The sequence below is a fragment of the Callorhinus ursinus genome, unplaced genomic scaffold, assembly GCF_003265705.2.
Source record: "Callorhinus ursinus isolate GAN/ISIS: 27379988/994484 unplaced genomic scaffold, GSC_fseal_2.0 scaffold14, whole genome shotgun sequence".
NCBI classification, from domain to species: domain Eukaryota; kingdom Metazoa; phylum Chordata; class Mammalia; order Carnivora; family Otariidae; genus Callorhinus; species Callorhinus ursinus.
Window position 1 is genome coordinate 9,573,651 of NW_027397076.1, and position 14,544 is coordinate 9,588,194.

The 14,544-nt window shown below is 35.2% G+C and overlaps 1 protein-coding gene across 5 annotated transcripts in view; it reads right to left on the reverse strand.

Annotated features, from left to right (window-relative positions):
* Window positions 1-14,544, reverse strand: part of SCYL2 (SCY1 like pseudokinase 2) — a 60,593-nt gene that overhangs the window by 39,711 nt on the left and 6,338 nt on the right. For 4 of the 5 annotated variants that reach the window (XM_025882397.2, XM_025882399.2, XM_073900435.1 and 1 more), the window contains exon 2: window positions 6,872-7,076. In XM_025882397.2, the coding sequence (XP_025738182.1) occupies window positions 6,872-7,048 (177 nt within the window). In that variant the 5' untranslated portion in view covers window positions 7,049-7,076. Of the gene's footprint in view, window positions 1-6,871; window positions 7,077-9,030; window positions 9,050-14,544 lie in introns of those variants that run through there. The other variant, XM_025882398.2, reaches the window with a different exon arrangement.

Sequence of the window (14,544 nt, forward strand, 5' to 3'; positions counted from 1 at the left end):
AACCTACTACTACTCAACTATCAATATCCAAGACAGTATTTTTCCATTTTATTGTTCTCTTATTATTTCTGCTACATTGGAATTATTGTTTTTTTACAAGTTAGCCTGGCAACCTAATTACCTAACAGAGATGCACTGCAGAATTCCCAAACCAATAAATTTCTCAAACACAACTTGTTTTAAGTTGGAGGCTCCTTATATGTATATAAGTAAGTTAAGGATTTTAGAAGATTGAGTCTCTGAAAAGTGATAACAAAGGGACTATTTAGTAACTCAACTTGAACATCCCATTCCCAAAGCATGTGATTTCATTCCTCACGGCAATCCTACAAGACAAGTTATTATCCTCATTTCAGAGATGAAGACACTGTGGAGAAGGTATATGTATTATTTAAAATCTCACAATTGGTGAGATCAAGATTCAAATCCAGTCATTTCCACTCTGAGGACCACATGCTTAGCCAATACACCATTCTGTCTCCCCAGAAATAATATAGGGACAATAAATGTAGAGCACCCCAGGAAAACACAACGTATGTCTTCAGGAAAACAATCATTTGAGATATTTAAATAGCACCCATGTATAAATATATAATCTTAGCTTTTTTTTCATAATCTTAGCTCTTCTGATCATTTATGAGACAAAGGACTATCAAGAGCTAAGAGTGTTATGTAATATTAATTTGAACTAAAAACAAATGACCTAGAAGTTCAAGTTCCTATCTCACTATTTGTGCGCACAATCTTATTTTAGTAAGTGTTCTGCTACAACACATTATATAAATGCATCTAATTTAAATGTGTTTATTTTTTCAAGATGTTTTAAGTCCTTACAAAAAAGATCATATGAAATGGCTCTTGAGCTCTTGCAGTTTCACCACTCTTAAGGAAAAACACTATAGTTCATAAAGAAAAAGAAACACAAAATTCTCTCAGATATTCATTTATTATTTTAAGTCACAAATAAAAAGATTCTTACATAGATCAGAAAAGATTATCAACCATCTTAAAAAGATTTTCTCTTTGTTCCAATTGGTTTAATTAAAAATAATCAATTTCGGGGCGCCTGGGTGGCTCAGTCGTTAAGCGTCTGCCTTCAGCTCATGTTATGATCCCGGGATCAAGCCCCACATTGGGCTCCCTGCTCCGCAGAAAGCCTGCTTCTCCCTCTCCCACTCCCCCTGCTTGTGTTCCCTCTCTCGCTGTGTCTCTGTCAAACACATAAATAAAATCTTTAAAAAAATAAATAATAAAATAATATAAACCAATTTCAATAAAGTTGTGACTGACTAATCCTCAGACCTCATACTGACTTCCTAAAAACTCTTAGCCTGCACCTCAAAACTTTTCTTCAGAACAGACTATTATCTTTTATGTTTTCCTTCTACTACTTTACTACACACTCTGTTAACACATATCACTTGTGTAAAAGTCCTGTTACCCTACGCATATTACAAGCTTCTTAAAAAAAGAAACCATGCCCCCTCCCAAGAACAAAGAAACCATAACTTAAGTGTCTCTGTATCCACTACAGGATCTACACCTAGACAACATTCAGATTTTTATTGCCTAGTGGTAAATAAAAACAAGAAGTTACTGGAAGCTTTCCATTATCATCCTGAATTAAAACGTTTTTTGACTCTTTATTATGAAGATTTTCAAATATACAGAAAAGATGACGTAGTGCAATTACCCGAAATATCTTCCACTTAAGAGTCAACTGTTAATTCTAATTAAATTTGGAGTCTTTTTATACAAAAATTACTAAAACAAAATGTAAGAGTATTTGGCATTCTTTTGTTCTTTTATTCACTTCATAGTCTTGAAAACACATTGCCAAAGGAAGTTACCTACTAAAAAGTGTTTTTTCTCAATTGCCTATCTGTAAATAAAAATGGCTATAAAATAAATTATTCTAAAAACTAGTACTTATCAAAATGGAGACTACCTTTTGATACAAGTCTAATTTATAACTTTTTAAAGCTACTTAGCTTACTACAAAGTTGAACTCTTGCTGAAAACAAGACAGTCTAAGTAGATATATACCAATGTGTCTAGGATTCCTAGTAGTAATCATGACCTCCACTAACCTATCCCTCAAAGCCACCAGGGATGGTTTCTGAGATACAGATATTCCCTGTGAACTCTATTTTATAGACCTTTCATGACTGATCAGTGATGACTGCCAACCATCATACTCTTCTTCATTTTTCATGTGATTTCAGGGCAAAGTTCCTTTTTTAAAACAAGAAAACAAAATTTAAATTTGTATTTAGATTAAGTTAAAACAACTTGATATTTGAGAAGACTGAGGGGTAACAAGATATACCCCTTAAAATTATTAAAGATCATCTATGATCATTATTGACCTAAGCAACTTAACACATTTAGCTTTGCACAATGGTTTTTTTGTTTCTTTTATTTAAAACTGCTAATTTATTATACTTTAGCTTTTCATAATAATTTAATTATGCCTTTGCCTATACGGTATCAGCAAGCCTCACCTAAATACTGTCATTTGGATAACATAATGTAGATTTTGCAGTAAGGAAAGGACATGTCCAAGACTACATCTGGTAGAGTGGCTATAATAAGGAGTATCAGTTAAATATTTATTACATAATTTTAAAAATCAATCTATATTATCCTCATAGGAACAGTCATTTAACTGGGGGTGTTTTAAAGCTTATGCAATAGTCAGGGCAAAAGAAACATGCCAGCAAATGTTCATAGCAGTACCCTATATTTTAGTGAAAAGAAAAACTGCTATGTTCAACAACCTAGATGTATCCCATGAACATACATCTAAGGAAAAGGAACCAAACACAGGAGCACCTACCATGATTCCATTTAAACAAACAAGCAACACAAACACACACACACACACACACAAATTAAAGTTCAAAAACAGGAAAAATTACTCTAAAGAGTCAAAGGACGGGATAGCAGTTACCACTGGAGAGAAGATGGGGAGAGGTAATGACTATGAAAAGGCATGATGAAGATTAGCAATGCTTCCTTGATCTGGATGTTGGTTACTGGTGTGCTCATACTAAACATTCATCAAGTTGTACACTCATGATTTGTGCACTATTCCAGATAATTTAAAAATATGCTTATATTTAAAAACTAAAGAGACACAATTTTTATTCCCTAAATGTCATCCTGAAATGTCTTGTAACATCTCTACTAAAATTCTAAAAAGAGTAAGGGTTAGGAACCAAGAGCTGCTTCTAAATGAATATTTAAAAAGGAAACTAAATAATACATAAGCCTAAATAGTAGCTTCAAATGCTCATAGGCTATAATTAATGATCTATCCATTTCAACACGTTTACATGTTGTGTTAAGTTTACCCAAATAATAACTTTTAAAAATCTTAATTTTATATACAAAACTGGCCTAAACACCTTATTTAACTGTAAAAAATCAACTCTAAACTTTTCTTAAAAACTCTTGGAATTCTTAATTGCACTTTCATTGTAGTTTTAAGATTTTGAGAGAGACAGCATGAGTAGGGGGAGAAGCAGATGGAGAGGGAGAGGGAGAGGCAGACTCCCCACTAAGCAGGGAGCCCAACATGGGACTCAATCTTGGGACTCCGGGATCATGACCTGAGCTGAAGGCAGACGCTTAACCGCTGAGCCACCCAGGCGCCCCTTAATTGAACTTTCATAAATTACTTATTAGGAGATGTTTCTTCAAAGAATATCTTTCAAGAACAAAAACAAAAACAACAGAAATTGGTTTTTGGAAACATAAACCCAGAATAATAATAATATAGATGTCCAATCAGGTACAATGATGTTACGAGGCACACAAGTAAATTTTTATTTACCAATTCTTTTTACCTTGCTACATTCCAAGTTTCATAAATATGTACTTTTTTCATCTGTTCTGTAGGTGCTTTTATTACTACTCCACTCCTTTAAGAGGCTTTCAAACATTTACGTTAAAAAGGCAAAAGTTGTACGTGATTTGAAAATTGTAATTCATCATGTACTACCATGAACTTGAAATAACCCTAACAAAAAAGTACACAGAGAGAATCTCCTACCCCTAAATCCCTAACCTGATGTTACCACAAAGTCAAATTTAAGATCATATAATCTGCTATAAAACACATATGCAACCAAGTACACTGTATACTAGATCAAGAAAGGCTGAGAAGGTTAAGAAAAATGCTCTCAGTGTCCCTTTATGCAAGGGGGGAAAAAAAGGACCAAGAAGAATATCCTTTTCTATTATTTTTCTCCTGGTTTCTCTAAGATCAGTGTTGTCATACAGAACTTTCAGTAATGATCAAAAGTTCTATATGTGCATTGTCCAGTATGGTAATACTAGTCACACAGAGCTAAGGAACCTTGAATATGCGACTAGTGCACCTGAGGAACTGAATTTAATTTTTACTAATTGAAATAGGCATATGTAGCCTGTGGTTACCATAGTGGATAGCACAGCTCTAGATTATCTTCTATAATTCCTTTTTATTAAAAAATGAGATCATTGAGGGGCGCCTGGTGGCTCAGTCATTAAGCGTCTGCCTTCGGCTCGGGTCCTGATCCTAGGGTGCTAGGATCGAGCCCCACGTCGGGCTCCCTGCTCCGCAGGAAGCCTGCTTCTCCCTCTCCTGCTCCGCCTGCTTCTGTTCCCTCTCTCGCTGTGTCTCTCTCTGTCAAATAAATAAATAAAATCTTAAAAAAAAAATGAGATCATTGAAAAAGAATTAAACTACAATTAAGGGAGAAATTAAAATGAGGCTTCAATGCCAAGGTTGGTTAAAGACTTAGCTGTTCCTTAACGAATTAGCCAGTAGTCCAGATAGGATACTCAGGTCAGACACCTTAGGTCTGAAAGAAGTAAAGAAAGAAGATTCAAAACTGTATCCAGAAAGAGCACGGATATATTCCAAAACTATCTTTTTCCGCAAAGCAATAAATTCGGGGGGAAAAATATAGTAGTCTCCTAAAAGAACCCAATTCTGGCACTCAGCAGTTGAGAACTGGTGTATTACTGTGCAATATCTAACCAATTACCTATTTTTTATGCCTGGTTTTCATGTTCTATGAACAGTAACAGAAGCTTCAACATTATCAGAGAATTTCCACATACGGACTTCTGATACAAACACAAACAACTAGTACTCTTTTGGCTAAGCACAAAGACACTATTATGTTACATCCTTAATAAATAATGCAATATTTAGTACATTTGGTGTTCTTTCATTTTCCCCTTATATAATTGATTATAAAAGCTAGTGTTAGAGGTCGGTCATTTACATAACTTCATGGCCTCATTAATAGTTTAGCATTCAATACTCAAGAAACCACTTTTTTTTTTGAGCTCTTGATGAACTGAGAGAGAAAACAATGTTCAAAAATGACAAATCAATGAGCATTTAAAATACAGATCAGCTCTGGACTTAAAGACTTTCAACCAAACGGCAATAAAAACAAGATTTACAGGTCAGATATAAACTACATACCAGCAATCTATCACAAAACCAAGATTCCTACTTCATAAAAGGATAACCAAAGCCGATTCAGTCCTTAATATACTTGCTGTTTGGGAAATAAGCTGACTTTGGAAAAGTCAAAAATAATGCATATCCACAAGTGTATGACTGAGACAGAGTCACTGGAAAATATGTGTAATTAATCCCAAACATCTTATAATCCGTATGTTTCACTTGTAAAGAAATCAAAGTACTTTTGGAAACAATGATTTTTCTTTTTAAAGAACCTATTTCTACAGAAGTTTTAAACCTGGAGGTTTTTCAATTCTTTAACAATTCCAACAGAAAACTGTTAGTAAAATTTAACACTAACAATCCTCCACATTTCTAAGAACCATCTGTTGGTCTCTTAAGTCAAATTAAAAAAATAAAAATAAAAATACAACTCATTGGGCGCCTGGGTGGCTCAGTTGTTAAGCGTCTGCCTTCGGGTCAGGTCATGATCCCAGGGTCCTAGGATTGAGCCCTGCATCGGGCTCCCTGCTCAGAGGGAAGCCTGCTTCTCCCTCTCCCACTCCCCCTGCTTGTGTTCCTTCTCTCGCTGTGTCTATCAAATAAATAAATAAAATCTTTAAAAAAAAACAACTCATTCCAATGACTCTACTGAAAGAACAGTTTTAAAATAACTTTGAAATCAATGTATTGTAAAACACATTACTATTCCACAAAGGCACTCCCTTCTGATAATAAAAACTATCAAGTTAAACACAAAATAATGTTACAGAAGTCTACTTTCCAGAAGGCTATAAAATAAAAGGGCAATAAGAATGCACTAAATAAGAATGCATGTAATGCTGGAAAAATTTAATGGAGTATTTTGCAATTTTTATTCTGAAAGAAACACTAAAATTCTAATATGCAGGATGCATGGGTGGCTCAGTCAGTTAAACGTCTGCCTTAGGCTCAAGTCATGATCCCAGAGTACTGGAATCAAGTCCCACATCAGGCTCCTTGCTCAGTGGGGAGCCTGCTTCTCCCTCTGCCTGCCCCTCCCCTTGCTTGTGCTCTCTCCCTCTCACTCCCTCTGACAGATAAATAAAAATCTTTAAAAATTTTTTCAAAAATTAAATTTAAAAATTAAAATCTAATATGCTTCTTTGCTCAACAGATACATTAATTTTTATTAAGGAAGTAAAATTAAATTACAAGATGGGATGATATATCAAACAATATATTTGTAACCAGGAGATTCAGGGCATGTTTAAAAGCATTTATTTTTGTATGACTTTGTTAGATAGAAATGAGAAGTAAAGAACCATTACTTTTGACATTTCTTAACATAAATATGCATATGCACATTATGGTACTTAATTAGTATGTGTGTTTTTGCCAAATGGACTCTGAATCGAAACTTACCTGTTTTGTTGACTTTTTTGTGCCATTGAAAATCTTCCAAGCTAGCCCATTGCCACCACTGGCAATGTGTCGACCAACATCAAATTCTCTAGTGACAGGATTTCCCATTACAGCACTAGTGACATCAGCTGTTACTTTTGTCACAGTACTCTTTAACTTATTAAGCATGGACTCCATGGCTGCAATATCGAGTAGTTATAGTTACCTAGAAACACAGGGGGAAAGGGAAGCACTGATCATTTGGTTTTACTTGTTTAAGCACTTAACATTCATTATTTAGTCTGAAAAACTTAATATACCCCAAACAGTGAACAAAACAATCCTACAGAGACAAAAGCTACATGTTGGTTTTGTCTTCAAAGAACCCAACACACCTGAATATAAATTTAAATCTAGGAACCAAATTGTTCTTTTCAACCTCAATTATTACAGAACAGGAAAAGACATATTCACACTTGACACTGACATGAATGTTGTTCAACTCTATATAACATGGACCCTCAAGACTTTAGTGGTGTAGAGGGTCTAAATCTTTCCTCACACTAAAAACCACCATATAAAACCTGAAAGGAGCGGGTGAAAGGCCTGGGTGGCTCAGTAGGTTAAGCCTCTGCCTTCGGCTCAGATCATGATCCCAGGGTCCTGGGATCGAGTCCTGCATTGGGCTCCTTGCTCAGAGGGGAGCCTGCTTCTCCCTCTGCCTAACCCTCCCCCTGCTTGGGCATGCACACTCTCTCTCTCTCTCTGACAAATAAATAAAATTTTATTAAAAAAAAAAAAACCTGAAAAGAGCTAACACTATACTCAACAACGAATTTGTATTTTATAGAAGTTTTGTTCACCACTAACATAATGAATAGCGAATTGATTGGGGGCACCTGGCTGGCTTAGTCAGAAGAGCATGTGACTCTTGAGTTCGAGCCCCATGCTGAGTACAGAAATTAACTTAAAAAATGAATAAACTTTAAAAAAATAACAAGTAAATAAAATAATTACTGTTGAACTATGAAATCACTTGAGAATATCTTCTAAAAGAAAAGCCCTGGTGGCAAAAGCACAGTAAAACATGCACAAACAACAGGTAATAAAATATTTTTTAAATTTTACACACTTCTAGTCATGATGCAGAAACAAAGACTGAAATTTATCCTCTCACCCTGAGCACCTAGAAGCTGGACAAATATATGAAACAAATGTTTTCAGACACTGAACAGGCAGCACAGGCATATAATCCCAGTGAGAAAGCAAACTAACAAGGTGAACCCTAGGATTGCCCCACCTTTCTGCCTAGAGGTACACTGCAAACGGAGTAGAGAGCAGGATGCCAAGCAGTAGTCTACCTGAGTTAGAAGAGCTGAGGAGACAGACTGGAATTCAAGGATGCACAGGTGGCTAGGAGTTCTGGGAGAGAATTCCAAGGAGAAAAGGGAAAATCAGGGGGAGAGAGAGAGAGAACTATGCTGAAAAAGAGACAGAAATTTGATGCTTTGTTGAACACTAAGATGCCCATACATGATGTGAAACTCAACCAGGTCAGTCAAGGACCAACCAGAAAGCTGTAAGTTGAATAGTTCAAGTTCACACTGGGCTACAAATCACTTAATATCTCACAAGCTAGACTGGAGAGTCCTCATTGGTCACTAAAGGCATTCAGCAGAAACCCCACAAGGACCATGCCATAGTAGTACAATAAACTGTTCTTAGAATAAAATGTACTCTAAAGCTGCCCTAACAAACTAAAAGCAAGCCTCACATGATCAAACTAATCATAAATTACTTAACTGCCTACCAGAATGAAACCCAATACTCATGAAAGACAAAAAAATTTCAGATATCTAACAATATAACATTCACAATGTTCAGCATGCCATTATTAGACATGCCAAGAAACAAGAATATGTGCTCATAATCAAGACCAAAATCAATCAATAAAGACTCCAAAATGAGAGATTATAGACATTAAAGACATTAGAAAGCTATCATATATCTAAGTATTTCAAGGAAAGCATGAACATGATGAAAGAAAATGGAATACTTTTTAAAAATCCTAATGAAAATTCTAGAGATGAAAAATAAAATATCTCAAATAAAAAATTCAAAGGATACGATTAACAAGTTAGACAAAGTAGGAAAAAAAAAATAGGAAAACCATGGGGCACCTGGGTGGATCAGCTGGTTGAGATTCCAACTCCGCTCAGGTCTTATCTCAGGTCATGAGTTCAAAGCACATGTTGAGCTCCATGCTGAGCTCCATGCTGGGCGTGGAGCGTACTTAGAAAAAAAAAATTAGTAAAACCTGAAGATAGAGTAAAAGGCTAGGGAAAAAAAATGAGCAAAGTCTCTGTGACCTGTGGGATAATATCTATATAACATATATAAATGAATCCCAAAAATGAGAAGGAAAAGGGAGAAATAATATTTGAAAAAATGGCCAAATGTTCCTGAATTTGATGAAAACTATACAAGGTGTCAAGAAATTTGATAAACTACAAGCAGGATAAACACAAAGAAAACCATGCTTAGACATGTCCTATCAAGTAGCTGAAAATAAGTGATTAAGAGAAAAATCTTAAAAGCAGCCAGAGAAAACAAGAAAATTACATATAAAGGGGAAAAAAGGTAAGAATTTTCCCCAGACTTCTCATCAGAAACTATACAAGTCAGGCAAATGAATGGAGGTCTCTAAAGTGCTAAAACAAAAACAAAACAAAAAACAAACAATCAAAACCTATCAACCTAGAATTCTATAAGCCATGGGAAAAAAACTTTCAAAAATAAATGTGAGAGGTGCCTGGTGGCTCAGTCGGTTAAGCTTAAGCGGCTGCCTTCATTCACTTCACACGATCCCTGAGTCCTGGGATGGAGCTCCACGTCAGGCTCCCTTCTCAGCGGGGAGGGAGCCTACTTCTCCCTCTTCTGCTGCTCCCCCTGTCTGCGCTCTCTCACTCTCTCTCTGTCAAATAAATAAATAAAATCTTTAAAAATAATAAAATAAAATTAAAATAAAATAAATGTGAAATACTTTTTCAGGAAAACAAAATCTAAGACAATTTGTTGCCAGCAAATATTCACTACAAGAGATATTAAAAGAAGTCCTTCAAACAGAAGGAAATAAATACCAGATGGAAATGTGAATCCACAAAAAGAATGGAGGACACTAGAAATAAAAATTATGCAGGTATATTAAAAAAAAACTTCTCATGTTGTCTTTAGAAGATAACTGACCATCTAAAACAAAAACAAAAACATACTGACATATAAAGAAGTAAAAAATATGACAAACAAGGACAGGAGAGGGGAAATGGAAGTATATTTTTGAAAGGTTCTTATATGTTAGGTAGTATAATATCAGTTGAAAATAGATATAGCAAATTAAAGACATATAAGAAATCCTAGACTAATAAGTAAAATAAGAGAGATACAACTAAAAGGTCAATAATGGAAATAAAATGGAATCCTAAAGTAAAATGAATACAAAAAGTAGGAAAAGAGGAAGAAATGAACAAAGAATAATTGTGACAAGTAGAAATTAGCAAGATAGTAGACTTAAATCCAACCCTATAAATGATTACATTAAGTGCAAATGATTTAAAATTCATATTAAAAGGCAGAGATTGTCAAACTAGATTAAAAAGCAAGATCCAATCACATGCTGCTTTAAAGAAATCCACTTTAAACCCACTTTACAAGATGACTTAAAACTAAAAGAATGTGAAAATATACCAAGCTAGAGTGGCCATATTAATAACAAACAGAATAGGCAACATTTCATAATAACAGATGTCAATTCATAAGAAAACATAAAATCCTAAATGTGTACATACTGAATAAGAGCTTTAAAATAAATGCAGCAAAAAATGACTGAAAGAAACAGACAAATCTAAAATAATAATTGGACACTTCAAGGATCCTCTCTCAGTAACAGATGGACTAGACTGAGTAGACAAAAAATCAGTATGGATATAGAAGACCTAAACAACATTATCAAACAACATGACCCAAAACACCCCACTTGACAACAGCACAATGAATTTTGTTTTCATGTGTACATGGAACACTCAGTAAGACAGACTATATTCTTCCGGACCATAAAACAAATCTCAACATATTTAAAACTACTGAAATATAAAACATATTTTGACCACAATGAAATTAAACTAGAAATCAGTAATAGAGAAATATCTAGAAAAAAATGCAAATATTTGGAAATTAAACACTTCTCAATAACCCAATGGCTAAAATAAATAAATCACAGAAAAATTTTAAGTACTTTGAGGTGGGGGCGCCTGGGTGGCTCAGTTGGTTAAGCAACTGCCTTCAGCTCAGGTCATGATCTCAGGGTCCTGGGATCGAGCCCTGCATCAGGCTCCCTGCTTGGCGGGAAGCCTGCTTCTCCCTTTCCCACTCCCCCTGTTTGTGTTCCTCTCTCGCTGTCTCTCTCTGTGTCAAATAAATAAATAAAATCTTTTTTAAAAAATAAAGAAATAAATAAACACTCTGAGGTGACTGAAAATGAAATATCTATGGGATGTAGGTAAAGCAGTGATTACTGGAAAAAGTACAGCTTTAAATGTTTATATGGGGGGCGCAGAAATGCCAGAATCAGTGGTCTCACCTTCCATCTTAGGAAAAAAAAAAAAGAAAACTAAATGCAAAATAAGTAGAAAGAAAGGAAATAAAGAGTAGAAATCAATGAAACAGACAGAATTTAATGTAATACTCTATTTGGTAGAGAAATGACAAAGAAAAATCAATGAAGCCAAAAACTGTTTTTTTAAAAAGATAAGCTTCTAGCTACATTAAGAAAAAATTTAAAAGACACAAATGGTCAATATCGGAAATAGAGGAAATCCTACAGATTTTAATCCTATTTAAATCCCATAGATTTTAAACAATAAGGTATACTATAAATGATCTTATGCCAATTAATTCAACCACTTGAATGAAATGGAAAAAATCTTTGAAAGCCAAAACTACCAAAATTGATTCAAGAAGGAACAGAAAACCAGAAGAGTCCTATACAAAAGAAATCCAATTCATAACTACAAACTTTACCACAAAATAAACTCCAGGTGGGCGCCTGCCTGGGTGGCTCAGTCGGTTAAGCGACTGCCTTCGGCTCAGGTCATGATCCTGGAGTCCGGGGATCGAGTCCCACATCGGGCTCCCTGCTCAGCAGGGAGTCTGCTTCTCCCTCTGACCCTCTTCCCTCTCGTGCTCTCTATCTCTCATTCTCTCTCTCTCAAATAAATAAATAAAATCTTTAAAAAAAAAAACAAAAACAAAATAAACTCCAGGTTCAAATGGCTTCACTGCTGAATTCTATCAAACATTTAAGGAAGAAATAATAACCAGGTCTGTACAAGCTTTTCCAGAAGAGAACACTTTCCATGTCATGTTATATAGTCAGTATTGCCCTGACACCAACAAATAACACAAAAGAAAACTGCATACCAATATCCTTCATCAACATGTAAAAATCCTTAACAAAATACTAGTACACCAAGTCCAATAAATCCAACTCGATGACCAAGTGAGATTTATCTCAGGAATGCAAGGCTGATTTAACACTCAAAAACAAATTCATGTAATTTGCCATATTAACTGAATAATGGAGGAGGGACATACAATCATCTCAATAAAAGCAGAAAAAAATTTTGACAAAATTCAATACCCATCCACAATAAAAACTCTCAGCAAACTAAGAACAGAAAGAAACTTCAAGGGCTCCTGGCTGGCTCAGTAGATCAGGCAGGTGATTCTTAATCTGAGTCTCTGAGTTCAAGCCCCACATTGGACATGATGCCTAGAAGGAAGGAAGGAAGGAAGGAAGGAAAAGAGAGAAGAAAGAGGGAGGGAGGGAAGGGAAGGGCAGGGCTTCCTCAACCTGATAAATGGAATCTTTGAATACCTACAGCTAATATTATATTTAAAAATTAAAAAATTGATTGCTTTTTCCCTATGTTTGATTACATAGTAAAAATATCTACTTTTACCACCTTAATTCAATATTCTAATGGAGGTCCTAGCCAAAGCAATTAAGAAAAACAAAATAAAAGGTATTCACATCTTGTACACAGAAAGGTAGAAGGAATCTACAAAAAAACTAGAACTAATATGAGTTTAGCATTATAGAATACAAGAATGGAACATTTTTAAAAAGACTATTTTGAGGGTGCCTGGGTGGCTCAGATGGTTAAGCGTCTGCCTTCGGCTCAGGTCATGAACCCAGGGTCCTGGGATCGAGTCCCGTATCGGGCTCCCTGCTCAGTGGGGAGCCTGCTTCTCCCTCTGCTTCTCTCTCTCTCTCTGTCTCTCATGAATAAATAAATAAAATCTTTAAAAAAAAAAAGATTATTTTGATATACTAGAAACAAACACTGAAATTTCAAAATACCATTTCAAGGACATGAAACACCCATGGATAAATTTAACAAGATATACAAGACTTCTACAATGAAAACAACAAAAAATTGATGAGAGAAACTGACATGATGAGAAAAACTGACAAAGACTTAAAAGGAAAGACTGTGTTCATGAATTGAAAGACTCAGTATTGTTAAGATACCAATTTCCCCACTGATCCCCCTATGGATGCAATACAATCCAATCAGAATCCCAGAGGCTTTTGTAGAAACTGACAAGCTGATCCTAAAATATTACTCTGTGAGAAGGGGTCCACAGGCTTCACTAGACTGTGAAGGGTCCATGGCACAAAAAGAGGTCTAAAACCCTCTCACTCTTCAAATCTTCCGCTTCCATGTTTACTCCTTCCTAAAACTGATTTGTCTGACAAAGTCTGTGTCCTACAAATCTTCCTTAATCAACTCTTTCCTCAAAATTTTTTCCCACTTGACCAAAGAAAAGTATTTTTCTCAGCCATCACAATCTTATAACATGCCACTTCCCTGGATATAAAAAACTTTGAATGGGGCAAATGCAATTCAAGAATGCATTAACTGAAAGTCTCTTAAGAATAAAGCAAAAAAGAGGGGCGCCTGCGTGGCTCAGTTGGTTAAGCATCTGTCTTCAGCTCAGGTCATGATGCCAGGGTCCTGGGATAGAGTACCATATCACGCTCCTTGCTCAGCAGGGAGCCTGCTTCTCCTTCTCCCTTTGCCCCTCCCCCTGTTTGTTCTTTTGCACTCACACACACTCTCTCTCTCTGTCAAATAAATAAGTAAAACCTTAAAAAAAAATAAAGCCAAAAGAAATTTGGAAAAAATACTGAAAAAGGCTGTGCTTTATTTCTTCCAGATATTAACAACAAGACCCCATGCCTTATCTATCACAAAATTACAATTAAGAAATAAGATGGCTGTCATATGGATGTATAAGAATAAGTTTATTTCAATTAATAAGCAAAAACTCCAAGGTTTTGATAAAAGTAAAACATACACAATATGCAACAACCTAGAAATTAGATCCTTTTGAACTATCAAAACCCTTGACGAAAAATTTTTAGATACCATCAACTTAAAAACGTGCAAAGGAGTACATTGTTTTTCAAAATTATTTAGAACACACAAGCAAAAATATTTGGAAGGCCAGTGGACTAAGGTAGCACTAGTTTGTATCCAGTTTTCTCTGTTAATTAAATTATATTTATATAAATATGACCTACTTCTATGAAAGATTTGAACTGTCTGTAAACAGAAATAGAGACTCTCCCT